Source organism: Charadrius vociferus, unplaced genomic scaffold (assembly GCF_000708025.1).
Source record: "Charadrius vociferus isolate BGI_N301 unplaced genomic scaffold, ASM70802v2 scaffold62, whole genome shotgun sequence".
In the NCBI taxonomy this organism is placed as follows: Eukaryota; Metazoa; Chordata; class Aves; order Charadriiformes; family Charadriidae; genus Charadrius; species Charadrius vociferus.
Window position 1 is genome coordinate 4,314,250 of NW_009647419.1, and position 14,921 is coordinate 4,329,170.

The 14,921-nt window shown below is 50.3% G+C and overlaps 1 protein-coding gene across 1 annotated transcript in view; it reads right to left on the reverse strand.

Annotated features, from left to right (window-relative positions):
- Positions 1-487: 487 nt before the first annotated feature.
- The window catches only part of MDGA1 (MAM domain containing glycosylphosphatidylinositol anchor 1), a 105,411-nt gene continuing 90,977 nt past the window's right edge, over positions 488-14,921 (reverse strand). Inside the window, exons 15-17 of the mRNA XM_009880461.1 lie at positions 4,090-4,220; positions 2,992-3,100; positions 488-888 (exon numbers count right to left, since the gene is read on the reverse strand). Of these exons, the coding sequence (XP_009878763.1) occupies positions 797-888; positions 2,992-3,100; positions 4,090-4,220 (332 nt within the window). The 3' untranslated portion in view covers positions 488-796. The remainder of the gene's footprint in view (positions 889-2,991; positions 3,101-4,089; positions 4,221-14,921) is intronic.

Genomic DNA, 14,921 nt, shown 5'->3' on the forward strand with positions numbered 1-14,921 from the left:
ATTCCTGCTCCATCGTCTTCAGGCTGGCAGGTGAGAAGCACAGAGCGGTGGGGAAAGGCCAAAGCAAACCACACAGGGGGCAATTAAATACATGAGAGCCTGGAAGATGCAGATGGATGGAGACACTGAAGCACATGCAGTGCGAGGCAAGATGCTCCAGCCACCGGCACACGGGGCAGCTGCTGCCCCACGGTCGAGGCCGGCGTTACTGCAGGGAGCTGCGGCCGGGACAGTGCAGCCCCAGCCAGCGGGAGAGCATGGGGAGACAAGGGGAGTACTGCGGTACATCATCCACTAAGCTGTGGGCTCTGCAGTAAAGAAGGTAACTGTTCTGGTAGAAATTTGTGCTTTAATATATTTTTGTTTGTTTGTTTGTTTGTTTAAAACAAGTTCCCACTTCCCTGAGGAAGCCCTGTCCGACATTCCCAAGGAAACATGGGGGTGGTTTTTTCTTCCTTCATTTGCTCTTCACATTTCTTCATTCCTATTTTTTGTCTTTCGTTCCTTCTTTTCTGTGTTTCTGTTTCTTTCCTTCCTTCCTTCTTCTCTCTCTCACTCACTCTCTCGTGCACGTGCTTTTAAAAAATTTTTGTCTTTATTATTAAATTTTGTTCTAGACATTATGACTTTCCCAAGGAGTGCTCCAGTTCTGAACCAGATCCCTTTGCGTGGTCATGCCTGTCAGTCTTTGGTAACATATGGACACTTTGGTGTGCCAGTGAGGAGGGGAGGAAGAGGAGCAGAGGTGGAAAAAGCAGGAATGTCTCGGTCCGAAGACAGGAGCGCTCGCTTGCCATCATCTGAGCAGCACGTAAAGGAAGAAAGTCAATGGGCCACAAAGACAAGGGCTATGTAGGGCCGGGACACCGCTTCCTGGAAGAGCAACCGCTGCCAGCCGAGAAGAGAGAAAAAGAATTAGTGATGGGACAGATCCAGACCTCATCAAATAAGTCAGTGCACACTAGTGTCGCAGCCTTTCCTGCCCCCATCCCTCCACCCCAAACCACAAAGCACCTCCCAGATCTATTGGAGGATCTTTCTAGCCTTCCCTGGACATTCTCAAGACTTCCCCAAATTATTTCTTTTCCAACTTGGGGGAAAAGGTTGAATCTTAGTTACCTTTGCAATCCAACCCTCCTTGCTTCCCCATAAGATTCAACTTGAGTCAAACAAAAGGTTCTGCTTGTGTTTTGGTTACAGCTTGGCCGTCCTAGGCTGAAACAGACCTTTAACTGCACCTCAAATTTTTAGGGTGTTCTGACTTTTTTTGTTTTGTTTCCCCCTTCACCTTTAGAGTTAAGAAAATTGCTGAAAGTGACTCTTCCTCAACAAGTTTTTTTTCCCTTCAAAACAAATAAGACAAATTGAAGCTTGCTCACGAATGCCTATCTGGCTCTGGTTTGCATACCCTGAACATCTGCTCTCCTGCCCACCTGAGGCATGTTATCAAGGGCACAGGCAGGAATAAGGCACAAGGAGCACCAGTGATTCCCACCCAAGGACTAATGCCTACATACTGCTTATGCACTGTGCTATGGCTTCAACCTGTGGTGAACCTCAGTGAGAGTGGGATTGTCTCCATTTCTGCAATGCTGGCACCAGGATGATGTGGATGGACTGGAAAGGGGCTGGTGGGATTTAGCTCAAGCACTCACTGCAGGGTCGGGAAGGAGGTGAAGTACAGCTTGGGTAGCTTGCTCTCATCCTGCATGTGCAATATCCTGCCTGGCTGTGCCTCTCTGCTCAGAGGGTAATGGGAAGAAGCCCAGCCTGCCCTGGCTCCAGGCCCTAAAAGGCAGATTATTTTTCCTGGAGAAAGACTGACTTACAGAATCATAGAATCATAGAATGGTTTAGGTTGGAAGGGACCTTACAGATCATCTAGTTCCAACCCCCCTGCCATAGGCAGGGACACCTTCCACTAGACCAGGTTGCGCAAAGCCCTGTCCAGCCTGGCCTTGAACACCTCCAGGGATGGGGCCTCAACAACTTCTCTGGGCAACCTGTTCCAGTACTTCACAACCCTCACAGTGAAAAATTTCTTCCTGATATGTATACAAAATCTATCCTTTTTCAGTTTGAAGCCATTACCCCTCATCCTATCACTACATATCCTTGTAAAAAGTCCCTCTCCAGCTTTCTTGTAGGTGCCCTTCAGATACTGGAAGGCCACAATAAGGTCTCCCCGGAGCCTTCTGTTCTCCAGGCTGAACAGCCCCAACTCTCTCAGCCTCTCCTCATAGGAGAGGTGCTCCAGCCCTCTGATCATCTTCGTAGTGCTCCCTGGTTGAACAGGTCCATGTCCTTCTTGTGCTGAGGACTCCGAAGCTAGATGCAGTACTCCAGGTAGGGTCTCATGAGAGTGGAGCAGAGGGGGAGAATCACCTCCCTTGACCTGCTGGCCGCACTGCTTTTGATGTAGCCCCAGATACGGTTGGCTTTCTGGGCTGTGAGCGCACATTGCCGGCTCATGTTGAGCTTCTCATCCACCAACATCCCCAAGTCCTTCTCAGGGCTGCTCTCAATCTATTCTCTACTCAGCCTGTATTTGTGCTTGGAATTGCCCCAACGCACGTGCAACATTGTTAACTTAATGTTGCAGAAGCCATTAGAGCCTGCAGAAAGTCTTTCCCTTTCCAAAGCTCCCATACCTAGGGTTTCCAGGAAATGAGATATTGCAGAAACCTTTAGGTGCTTGGGGATGACACCCCCAACCCAATATTCCAGTGCAGACTCCAGCGTGCTGGTGTCTGGCAGCACAGTCCCTACAAGATCTGGTTGTTCCTCAGAGCTCTTGCTAACTCACAAATGTAAAGAACAAGTCCAAGAGTCTGACAGCCCCTCTGCTGACTTCTGATGATGGAGTCAACCATCTTGTTAAGTCCCACCAACATGTCAATGTGCTCTGAAATTAGCTGCACATCCCTAGCACGTGCATTCATATATGCCCTCCCACCGACTTGTTTTCCTCTGAGGCACACACACGCTCACCCTTATTCGGTCCAATTGGCTTCCTTGGACAGTCCCCTTTTTTCAGAGTGACATCATCGATGGCAATGTCCCCCTCGTAGCTCGTGCCCCGGACACCTTCAAAGATGATCTGCAAGCAGAGCATGGGATAGAATGCAGTGTAAGGCTGCAGTTTTGGAGGGCCCTTCCCACGCTGCGGAGCCCTGCAGACCAGATCTTATCAAGTCCCCAAGTGAATGATTCTTCCCTGTTTCTCCAACACTTGTTGGATCTGGAGAGCTGGACCCCATTGCTTATGGGACCAACCCCTGTGTGCTGAGCATTTGTAGAGTAATAAATGAGCATGTAGACCTCTGCATTATTAAGTGTGCTGCACTAACAAACCAAACAATACTGAACAGCGCTTGAAAGAATAACTGAATTCTTTTTTTTTTTTTTTTTTTTTTGAAGTACCCAAAATCATGCTCGGCATTTTGCCACAGTGGGACAGTGGGACAACTTGCCAGTCAATTCAGACCCAGCTCTCACAAACAACCCTACAACAGCAAAGTAGCACATTGGGCAAAAACATCAGCAATAAAACATCCAGTAACAAAGCAGCCCACTTCCCTGGTATGCATAAATGACTCGACGAGCAGATACAGAGTGCCCAGTTCATCTTCACAAGCTGTCTTACAGTCCTAAAGCCGGGGGACAGTGGGGGTGGGTTCTTGTAGGACACGCTAGAAAAAACCTCTAGCGTTCACAGTCACTTTACGCCAGCAGGCCAGCATCCCCCAGCTGCTCAGCACCAACAGACCTGTTGCACAGACCTGGTACCAGAAGGAGCTCTTTGACACGCAGTTTCCAAACCAGCAACAATCAGAAAATTTATAGTGCCAAACTGATGCTTGCACAAAGTTGGATGGCTTCAGAGAGAAGTGGATTTGACTTCTGTGCATCCGCTAAGCTCTTTCCTTGCCCCAGTGACCCTGGGGGTGGAGACCTCGCACTGCCCTCCCTGTGTCTGACCAGCCCCTGTGCCACGGAGGCAGATTACCTGCTGGGAAGTCTCCTACTGTCCATAGAACATGGACAGGACAGGTGGCAGGAGGCTCCTTGGCTGTGGACCTGACTTACCTGGAAGGGCCCGGGTGGGTTGATGGGCACGTGTGCTTGCTGCCACATGTTCCCCCGGTTCCCACTGAGCGACCAGACCTGGGTGTCGATGGCTCGCTTGTTCCGCACACGAACTAGCAGGTTCAAGGAGCCTATAAGAGAAAAAATGGGTGCTGGCATGCCAGGGCAGGCAGGCAACCAGCCTGCTGGGCTGGCCACCGGCACAGCTCTGGGGTTCAGCCTCGAGCCACAGCTTTACACTCCAGCCAGCCCAAGGACAGCCTGCAGAGACCCAGTAGTAACCTCAGGAGGGAGCCAGCTTTCTCCTGGGTTGATGGGCAAGTGCCACTGGCAATGTTTCATTCATCTGGGCTGTCCAAGGGAGGACATAGACCTAGATGAAGACAGAGAGGACAGGATGAGGAAGAAGCGGTTTGTAGCATGGCTGGGGTGGCACAAGAAAGGGGTGGCAGAAATGCTAACTGCAAGTGACTTCCAGAGGCATCCCATCCAACCTCCTGCTTGAAGCTGTCTCCAGCTCTATATCAGGGCAGCATGGCTTTGCCTGGCTGAGTCTTGAAATCCTCTGAGGAAATCAGCTTTTCCTAATGTCCACTGTGAACCTCCAGCACTACCAGTTGTGGCCACTGTTTCCTGTTATATTGTCTAATACTACTGGTAAGACTTTGTCTGCATTCTTTGAAATTGCCCTTCACACAGTTGGGGGCCAAAGGCTGATAGAAGCCTCCTCTTTGCCACACTGAGCAAGTCCAGCTCCCTCAACCTCTCTTCCCCAGGACTTCTGCTCCTGGCTCTTGACCATCCTCGTGCCCCTCCAGTTGGACCTCCACCAGTTTCTCCCCACCCCGCTTGAACTGGGGAGCCCAGGAGACGTGTTTGCCTCTCCCCATTCACCACTCACACCTGATGTACGCTATGTGGCTTACAGCCCTCTCCCTGCCCTACTCCTGGCCATCAGCTGCAGAAATATGACCCGTGTCCTCAGTTGCCACTTGGCCTGGAAGCAGCCTTGGAGCGAGCAGCTGGTCTTTGCTGGCTCTGGGTGGCATTGCCTGTACCGCGCTGCCTGTACCATCCCAGCCCCATGTTTTCAGAGGGACACAAAGACCCTGTGAATCAACACTGACTTCAAGTTCTTTCAAACAAAGCAATTCCCAAAAGGATTCGTCTGCCATTAAACCAAAACCAAAGCCAACAAGTTTCAAAGCATTTCCAGTTCTCACTTTGAAAACAGTGTCACAACCCCCTACCCTCCACCCACAAATGAAACCATCCCAGTTTGTCTTTCTGCAGCATCTTTTTAGCAATCCCCTCAGCTGACTTTTTTTCCTTTTTTGTTTGACTGAAAAAAACATTTTTAAACATTCACTAAGGGTTGACCTGAAATGCTTTTTCTTTTTTTTTTTTCAATTCAGCTGGTGAACCAAAAAAAATCAATCACAACTCTAGTCACGCTGCTGCTCATCCCTGTTTGTGGTCTCCATACATAGACATATTACACCTGAGAGTGGAGAGGCAATAATAACCCTTATATGTCCATCGTCTGTCTGCGCTTGGGGTGCTGCTCACGGGTACACCCTTCTGAGAGGCAGCAGCGAGAGGTCAGGGGAAGATACAGGAAAAGAGGCTTTCTTATACAACCTCCCTCCTACGTGATCCCCTGAAATTCTTCATTCTTGGCACATCGGCCTTGGGGGCACTGTGTGAAGGACAGGGACCTGGAAGTACCCCTGTCGAGCGCCTGACTGTCACAAAGTGAGATACATCACGAGGAGTTCAGAGATGCATAATAAAGATGATGAAATGTTTAGATTCTGAGCAGCTGACTTACAAGAAAAGGTTAAAAGAATGAAATATGTGTATAATTTAGTGAACTGAGGAAAGAGGGGCATATTATTGCCTGGAAATATTCAGAAGTGTTAGCACTAAGGCTGGCTGAGAAAAATAGATGACGGCCTGACGGGACAGGGAAAGCATATCCAATTCCCTTCCCCAGTAGTACCCAGGTTGGGATGCACACTACAATCAAAGATGAGGAGTGAAATAACTTGTTTCTCTCTCTCTCGAGACCAGCTGGCACTGCACAGCCTTGGGGAGACAGAGGTAAGTGAGTAGGATCTCCCTCCTGGAAACACGGTGCCAAGGACAAGAGAAGTCACTACGGGAGCCTCTGGCAAAACCAGCTTGGAGCCACTCTTTTCTTGGTGTCCTCCCTCCCCTCAGGAGCTTCCTCCGAGGGAGAGTCTCTCTAGCAAAGACACCCGATCCTCACGGAGGCCCTCGGCCAAACTGATGGCCCACGCAGGAACTACATAACCCCATAGATCATCGTCAACAGGAGCGTGTTCAGAGCAGCTAATTACAGATGCCAGAGCCAGTGAGGTGAGGGATTGAGAGTGAGCGAAGAATTAATATGAAGCTGCTAGCAAGCAAGAATTAAAAACAACCGCTGTCTGTTCTACCCTCATTTGGGGAGTTGCAGCTAGGATCTGCTGCACAAGAGTCTGGCTGAGCAGCCAACACTGGGACAAATCAGGCAGCAAATGAACTTTGATGCCCCAGGAAAAAAGTGAAGGCGAGATAGAAAGGGACCCAGAGAAGCATCTGGAATGCAAATTAGTGCCCCCAAAGCACTGGCTGTGAATGCCTGGCCTAAACCCAAACCAAGCCTGAGCATATTCTGGCTGACAGTTCCGTGTCCTTGCAGCATCAGGAAAAAAAAAAAAGTTAACCTTTTGGCCCCCAAATTCCCTAATATAACAACACTGAAATGAGCAGGCATTCTTCAAAAGGTTTGCAACTGGAAAGGAAGCTCTCTTATCTGCCAACAACATGCAGTGTTCCACCACCCCTGCCTACACATGGAAAACTGAAGGTTAAAACAGTTGAACAGCATGCCCATGACTGTCTTACAAATCAGTTGGAGTTGTGAAGGGGAGATAGATCTCATAGCCCTACCTGCAATCCCTGCTAAATTCCCCAGCCTGCCTGAGGCTGGGAAAGAACCACACCACTTCTCTTTCCCAGTAATGCTGTCACTTGGAGTGTGCTTCTGGGAGGCATGACAAAGTCTCCAGGACTTCAAACTAAACAGCGATGAAGCCTCTACCCCATCTGAACTGGGTCCACAGTGTTGTAGATGTTAAAGATTGTGCAGGTCTTCTACTTTATTCCCTTCTACCATGTGTCAGTCTGCCACAGGCTGCCAGTCAAGTTTAAGGGCATGTAGCCTGTGATACAGGTGCTTGGAAATGAACCTTCAGATCTGAGCTCCAAGCAGAGCCATAAAACATCGGACTACAGAAAGCTCCACGTCATCTTTCCAATTGCTTGGAGCTTCTTTACCTCCATTTTTCAGTCTGGCCCTGAAAGCTTACTGTGTGATGGAACAAGTGCTGCAAGGCTTTGTATTTTCCAAGGGAAAGCTTTGGATTCAGCCCACTGCCCTAAAATCAAATGTTGTTCCAGGATCCCACTTACCGTCAGGAAAGCCCATAGATTAAGTCTCTGGGTAAAAAGGGAGATGGAGCTTATGTAGACACTGACATCCGTAGCTCCTGACCTCTGGTGGCTTCACACCTGCCCACATCCACCTACACGCAATCTAGCAATACCCATCTCATGCCTTATTAACTTTCTTCACTCCCCGTGTAACTTTCAGCATGTCACACAAGTTCAGCCCAAACCAGCCACGTGATGCTCGAAAGATTGCCCTCCTAGAGCACAGGCTATACATCCAAATCTCACTTTGCAGGAGGTGGCCAATGTACGGTCCACGCATGTTTGGGGTGTGAGGAGCCCATTCACAGCTCTGAACTGACTTGCCACGTGATCCTTAGCAAACTGCTTTTACCTACTTTTATCTGCTGATGTGATACTATGATGATAATGAAGAAGGATTATAGCACTCGCTCATTTAGAGAGGAACTCAGAAACATAGCAAACATTTTATGAAACCTGAGAAAGAAGACGCTAGGGAACAGAATGGCCTGAGCTCTTCCACCTTTCCAGTGGTCACAAACTGAAGAAGAACCAAAGTGGGCCCTGCTCTCCAACCTCCATGCCTCTATCAGTGGAGACGTGAAAGGCGCATCTGGGATGTTCTCCAGTGCCAGCTGTTGCAGCCACCCCATTTGCCTGGTTTCATACTACAGTCATGCCCACCTTCCTGTATCAGAGTCTAAATCCAGCTGGCCAGTTTCGTTACCCACTTCTGTCATCGTTGCCCGTTCCCCATGCCCCCCATCTGATGTCTGGCATTTCCTAAAGGCACCTGCTGGTGAGGCACGCACAAAGACAGGCCATCTATCTTCTGCTAAATCTCTCCAGCTGACCAGAGACAGACAAACACAAGGGAAATCCTTGGACACCAGCAAGCCTGTTGTTACCTCTGCCTATACAAGGAAATCTTCCCATTTGTCTTGTGATCTGCATTATCCCTTCTTCCCAATCAAAAGGGAGAATAAAGGCCAGTGACGAGTGATGAGGAATCAATTACAGGGAGAGTGAGCCGTACCTTCTGCTGGCTGCCTTTAAGACCAGAGCTGGCATTTCAAAAGAGTGGCACTCACACAAAAGAGCACCAGCTGGGCTGCCAGATAGAGTAGCCCAAGGGATGCCTTTAAATGTTACCTTCTCACAACAAGAAAAGGTCTTCTCTCAGTTTCCACAGGACGGGGACTTCACTGTCTCATTGAATAGCTTTGTAGAGCCAGAAAAGCTGGCACAGGCAGTGCCGGGAGGGAGGCAGGGTCCATAAGGGCAGGGCCACCAACACATTCCATGTGGGACGGGGCAGAAGGCAGAGGTTTCCTCAAGAGCTCTGTGAGTGGTAGCTCGAGGGGTGTGTGGGGGGGGTGTGTGTGAATGTGGGGTGATGTGGGGAAACGCTGCTGCCTGCTGGCAGAGGTGGAGGCACAGCTCAGTTTGCAAGGCTCGGATGGAGGGCAGGCAGCTGGAGCAGGCAGGAAGCGAAGGGAGGACAAGAGATGGGGTGCTGCGCCAAGCGCAGCGGAGCTCCGTGGGATGGGTAGCGAAGGCTGTCGGGATCCACAGCCAGGAGGTGGGCTGGCCGCAGGCTTGCACACAGCCGGGTTTCACTGCAGCTCCCCGCTCTGCTCCTGCAGGATCCCATGCTCTGGGATGGAGCGATCTCAGGAGATCAGCTACCCATGAGAAATCCTGGCTGCAACCCCAGTTTAGCTTTGGCATCCAACAGGGAGTCCAGGGCTGAAATTCCCCTGTAGAAATTCCCACGGCATTTCAACTGCAGGCAAGACCAACTGAGATAAGAAAAAGAAACTGCTTCATGGCAAGAGATGTCCAGTGGATGGAAAGAGATACATGTAGCAGAGAGGACTCAGACCTTGTATAGCCTGGCAGAATCACTTGCAGACCTGATATGAGGGCTAAAATCAGAGCAGGGAGAAAAGAGCTCTTACCTTTCTAACAGGGGCTCTCAGCAGTTCCTTACATGTGGTTTAATGTAACACCACTGATCACAAACTAAAAGCCCAAAGCTTAGTGCAGGCAAATCCCAGGAGTGAATGACAATCTCCAGAAAGAATCTATTACTGTTCATAATCCTGGCAACAAACGCAGGTCTCTCTCCCTCTCTCATTTAAATAGATGCTAATGAATAGCAGTCAGTGTCAGGCTGGTGTTCTCAGTTGCAGTGCTGTGGGGGAAAGTTACTGCTCTGAGAGCTAGAAAGCAGAGGGTGGAAAAATAATCGTAGCACAGGTAGAGATGGAGAAATAATATCAGCTTGTACTGACTCATAGTTGCTAGGAATGTAAGTTGTAGGACGTATTTACTCTTTCACAGTCTCTAATGATGCTTCATACATTAACATATGCGGAGTAAGACAATTACAGCTTCTCAGCTGCTTTCCACTCGTGGTTACAGAGAATTTTATCTCTACATGTCTTTAACTGACCCTAGCTTGGTGTGCAGCGTCCCCTGTGTCACAGGGTCACTACACAGACCTCTTCCTGCAGCCACTGCTTCAGTAACTTCAAAGCAGGAGGGTTCGGAGAGCTCACCAAGAGCGAGAAAACGGAGTCTTGACCATAGTTTGGAAAGTACCACTATCCCACCTCTACTCATGAGGCCTCCCCATCGGCTTTGGAGAGGCACTGAGCATGTTCAGTGCTGTGCCACAGGCTGGCTAATTGCTATGGGACATTCTCTTTCTGCTTCATTACAGTGAGGAGGCTACAGTGAAAGGGATCAGGGGAATCAAAGCCTCCAGTTCCCTGCTGTGGCTGGGACTTTCTGGGGATATAAACAGCAATATGATAAGTTTTGATTGGCAACGTTTCCCCTACAGCAAACCTGTGAAAATTGCTTATATCTGGCTACAGGGAATTTTCTTTGGATTTTACTGTGGATTTAAAAAATCAAAGAAACAAACACATTTCCACCCCTGACCTCCTAAACCACCATCAAATGAGGATGGGCTTGCAGCAATATCCCCTGACATGGCAAAGCCAATTGCAGAGATTGATCTATGATCCATCACTATCTGACCTGTCTGGCATGCATATGAATTTTGGGAGGGAGGGAATGGACCGTCAGAGAAGCAACAACACTGTGCTGTAAAGAGGTAAAGTGGACACGTGGCTGGCAACCAGGGGGACACACGCTGGCGGTGGGGGACACCTGGGGCCTTCAGGCAGTGGGGTAAATGGTCATGCCTGCCTCGTGATGAGGAACGCGAGTACTAACGGGAGGAAGGCAGGCAAACTACAACTACAGCTCCTTCTCTCCAGCATATCCCCACCTGTCTTGTGTACATGGAGAGCAGATGGTGATATGGTAGAAACAGACTTGCAATGGAGCTATGCTTGAGCTCTTTTGCTCATTTGATCCACAGTCTAATTAGAGAAAGTGTTGGCAGAGAAAGATGAATGATACAAGGCTTCCATCTTTGATGCTGTGTGTACAGAACAAAATCCTGCCACCCTTTTTATGGAAAATTCCCTCAGAGGTTGTTTGTGACCAGCAACAGGTTTTCTAAGCATGGACAACAGGATGTGGTTTAAGGAATTCAAAAAAGGAAAAAAAAAATTCCATGCCCCATAACATTAAATTAATTCTATCTCAGAAGAACAAAAGCCTATCCAATACGTAGCCAGAACAGAGCAGAGGGAGGGTACAGTCCTCAGCCTTTTTGCCAACCTCATAACCGATTCATTATGCCATCTTTGCTTAAACCTGTACTCAAATATTTTGCAGGGGACAACGTGGCCAGACTATGTCCTTCCCTGCAGGACAGAGTGTGACTCTCAGCCCGAAGCCCAGCTATGTTTTCACAGCCCCTGAACGCTGCCGTGGGTAGCAGCTCTGCGGGCAGCAGCTCTGCTCCTGTGAGCCAGCTCACCGTGCTGCTGTGCTGCACAGCGCCTGCCCACGGCCAGCACAGGAGTCATCATGGCAATTCGCAGCCAATCTGTGCAGCTGGGCTGCAATATCCATGGGACCAGGCTAGGAGAAGGTTCCCCCTGCCTATCACCTGCCCAGCCATGGTCCCGCTTGCCTTCAGTCCAGACACTCAGCCTAATAGGCACCAGGTCCTCAGTTTCCCCACACCTCCTGGAGACCTCCTGCCCTCTAGGCAGAGGGAGGCAAGCAGGCAGGATGGTGGCTACCCCTCTCTCAGCTGGATGGTGCTTGTTTACAGACCAGCAAAGCGGAAAACAAATGGCATCTTGAGCTGAGCGAGTCTCCAAACACCTGTGCTCCAGCACTCGTCCCCCTCCCTCGCCCAGCGTGGCAGGGAGAGCGTGCAGCCAGACCAGAGCGTGCGGGGACCAGACAGCCTCTGCAGAGCTTGCTCTTCCTAGCCCCAGCTCAGGGGATACAAACGCTTCCCCGGAGAGGCGGTCACTGACCCACACCAACGGGACTGGGAAGCACCCAGTAATCTCAGGGTCAATGATGGGGAGGACCTTAACGTTTTCCCCCCCGCTTGCTTACCAAGCAGGCTGGTGCTTGAGCTGCCTTGCTGGTCTCCTTGTCCCCTAGCAGCCCTGAATGTGCTGCCAGGCCCTGTTTCTGCATGGTGATGCTCCATCATGAGATGGGGATCTCCCCTGGGGTTCATCCTGCCTTGATACACTCCCCCCTCCACGCTGGCACATGCAGCAGGCTGTCAGAGGGCACCGTCTGGATGCAGAGAAGCTCTCATTTGCTCTGCGTCCTCTGTGCCATGATAACTCGTGCTAACACTCCAGCTCCGTGCCCGACTCCTTCCATAACCAGCATGTGTGATAATTTACATCATCTGTCTGTCCATACATCTCTCTACACAGAGATTCTTTCTCATGGGATTTCTCACTCTTCAGGAAATACCACCAGCCCCAAAAGGGAGGAATTTGCATTACAAGAAAAACTACATATTTGTCGGAAATGTTTCCTGTTGTTTTATACCCCAGACCTGCCTCGACAGCTTGTCTTTATCCAGAGATCCTTGTAAAGGTTAAGGATGTGCATCCTTAGAGACCCCTCCCAATCTCTCCAGCCTAAGAAGGAGAGAGATGGATGTAGATGTGGAAAGAACTCCTCCTGGACATTCTGAGCAGAATTCCATCTTTATACATTGAGATTGTACCACCCCTTACCTAGGGCTTGCCCTTTTGCTCCTAGCAAGGATCCCCTGTACAAAACCACACACAGGACGTAGCCTCCTTAAAGTCATAGGGCAGGATGAGATACACCCTGATCTAAATGCAGTTGTGCAGCCCCTCTTCTATCCGTCCAGCCCTGAGAAAGGAGTTATGACCTTTCCATAGCCACTACTTCTACCCATGTAGTTCATCCGTGCCTTTTGGGAGCTCTCCAAGCAAGCCCACAACAATATGATCCACGTAAATGCAGAGCAGGCAGAAAACAGATCCTTCCCAGACAGCAGTGTTGCCTTCCTTGCTGAGCTTGAATAGATAAACTAGACAGTTGGATCAAATCCTTGGTTTTGTCTGCTTAACAGAAAAAAAAAAGAAAAAAAAAAGACCCCGCCAGTGAAATTCTGCTGGGAGGGAAGATGTACTAAAGGTACAAAGTGTCTGGTCAAGGAAAGCTGGTTTGTGGTAGCGGAAGAAAACATGATTTCAGCAGAGGAAGGGGAAAGGGTGATTCAGGGGTAGGTTCAGAGTCGGTTGCTCGCCAGGGGCACGGCTATGTACGAGCCCAGCGCTGCCTCCGACTCAGCCCCAGGCAGGGCAGAGGGAGCCCCTGGTGCTCAGGGCTGAAATGCAGACTGCTGCTGTTGCTTCTCTGTGCGGGTCCTGGTAAACGGGACGGGATGTGCCAGTGGGGATGCACCTGCAAAGCCCTGACTTCCCCAGCGCAAGGCAGGCAGCTTCTGTGGGCAGCAAAACAGCCCGGCGCTGCTGCCTCTTTGGCCTTTATTGTGGCCCTAAGCCTCCCAAACACCACGCCATCTCGCCCTTAATTTAATGAGCAATTGTGGAACTATTTCTGCACCATTTCTGGTGGGCACGTAGGGTAGGGGGACCGCAGGAACACGAATTAGCATTTATGGGGCGTGTGATGGGGAAAGGAGGCTGGCCTCAGCTTCAGCTGCTCACAAAACCACCTGCACAGGGGCACGGCGTGTCCAGACGGTGCTCTTCTGGGGCTCCAGAGGAGGCCCAGAGGGTGATTTGGTGGGGTCAGGCTCCTGTTTGGCCTGAGCAGGAAGACAGCCAGTGTTGGTCTTTGTCAGACACACCGTCTCTTTTCTTACCTGGCAGCCTGCATCACTCACCGCCCTCCTAAAGCTGAGCACTGCAGATTAGAGCATCTAAATTAATCTCAAACCCCAGAATGGACTGTCCGGATTGTGGTCCTAAGGCCCTACAGAGGGTAGATGCCAGACCATGATTTCTCATTACAAAGACCAAGTCCAAGGCAGGGCTTGAGACCTGCTCTGGTGAAGCAGCTGCGAATAAGAGCGTCCCTAGGCAGTAATGCTGGCCAGCCCATGGACAGGATCATTACGCTTGCACTGTACCTCAGGTGAGTGAGCTGCAGCAGCCCATCTTTCTTCCCCTACGATGCTTTCTGGAACGAAGCTGTCTGAAGGCAGCCAAGCAGCTCCTTCCCTCTTACTGTTGCTGTACCTGGTGGTCACCGGAGGTGCTGGGTACTACCTTAGGGAGGAGAGGCCAGCCTGGGGCAAAATGGGAGTATGAGGAAGTATGAGAAGGAGACCATGTGTAGGCAACTTTTCCCACCAATTTTGCAGACTCACGAAGCAGAGTGAACCATAGCTGCTGTGAGGTCTGCTTGCTCCTCGTTCACCCTCTGTTTCGTGACATGCCCAGATGACTCCAGGCAAATGCTCTCTTCTCCCAGCTTTGATAACAGACCCTTTCATCTTTGCCACCAGAGACAGCTGGGTCCTTTGCGCAATTCATGTGCTCAGCTCTCAGACTGAGAGCACGCACTGTGCTCAGCTCTCGCAGACGAGCTGAAACAGAAGTCTGCTTCATAGACACTGCCAGGTTTAAAAGAGCACAACAGCCAGACAAGGGGAGTCTGCCTGCTTCCCTTCTGCAGGCAGGCTTTGCAAAGACCTCAGCCAGAGAGTAGGGAGCTTCCCAGAGCCCCCAAAATACAAACGGTATGTGTGGGAGTGTTCCTGACAAAAACCCTGCAGAAGCAGATGTACTTATGCCGAGGTAGACTTTCCCTGTCTCTTCTGCATCCCTATTAGCAACCTATTTCCCCATCATCACCCAGTCTGTGGTCTCTTAGTCCCCTAAGCCAAGCACAGAGCAGCTGCACGGCTGCAGGGCTCGGAGCAGATGGGCTGTTTCAGTGCGATG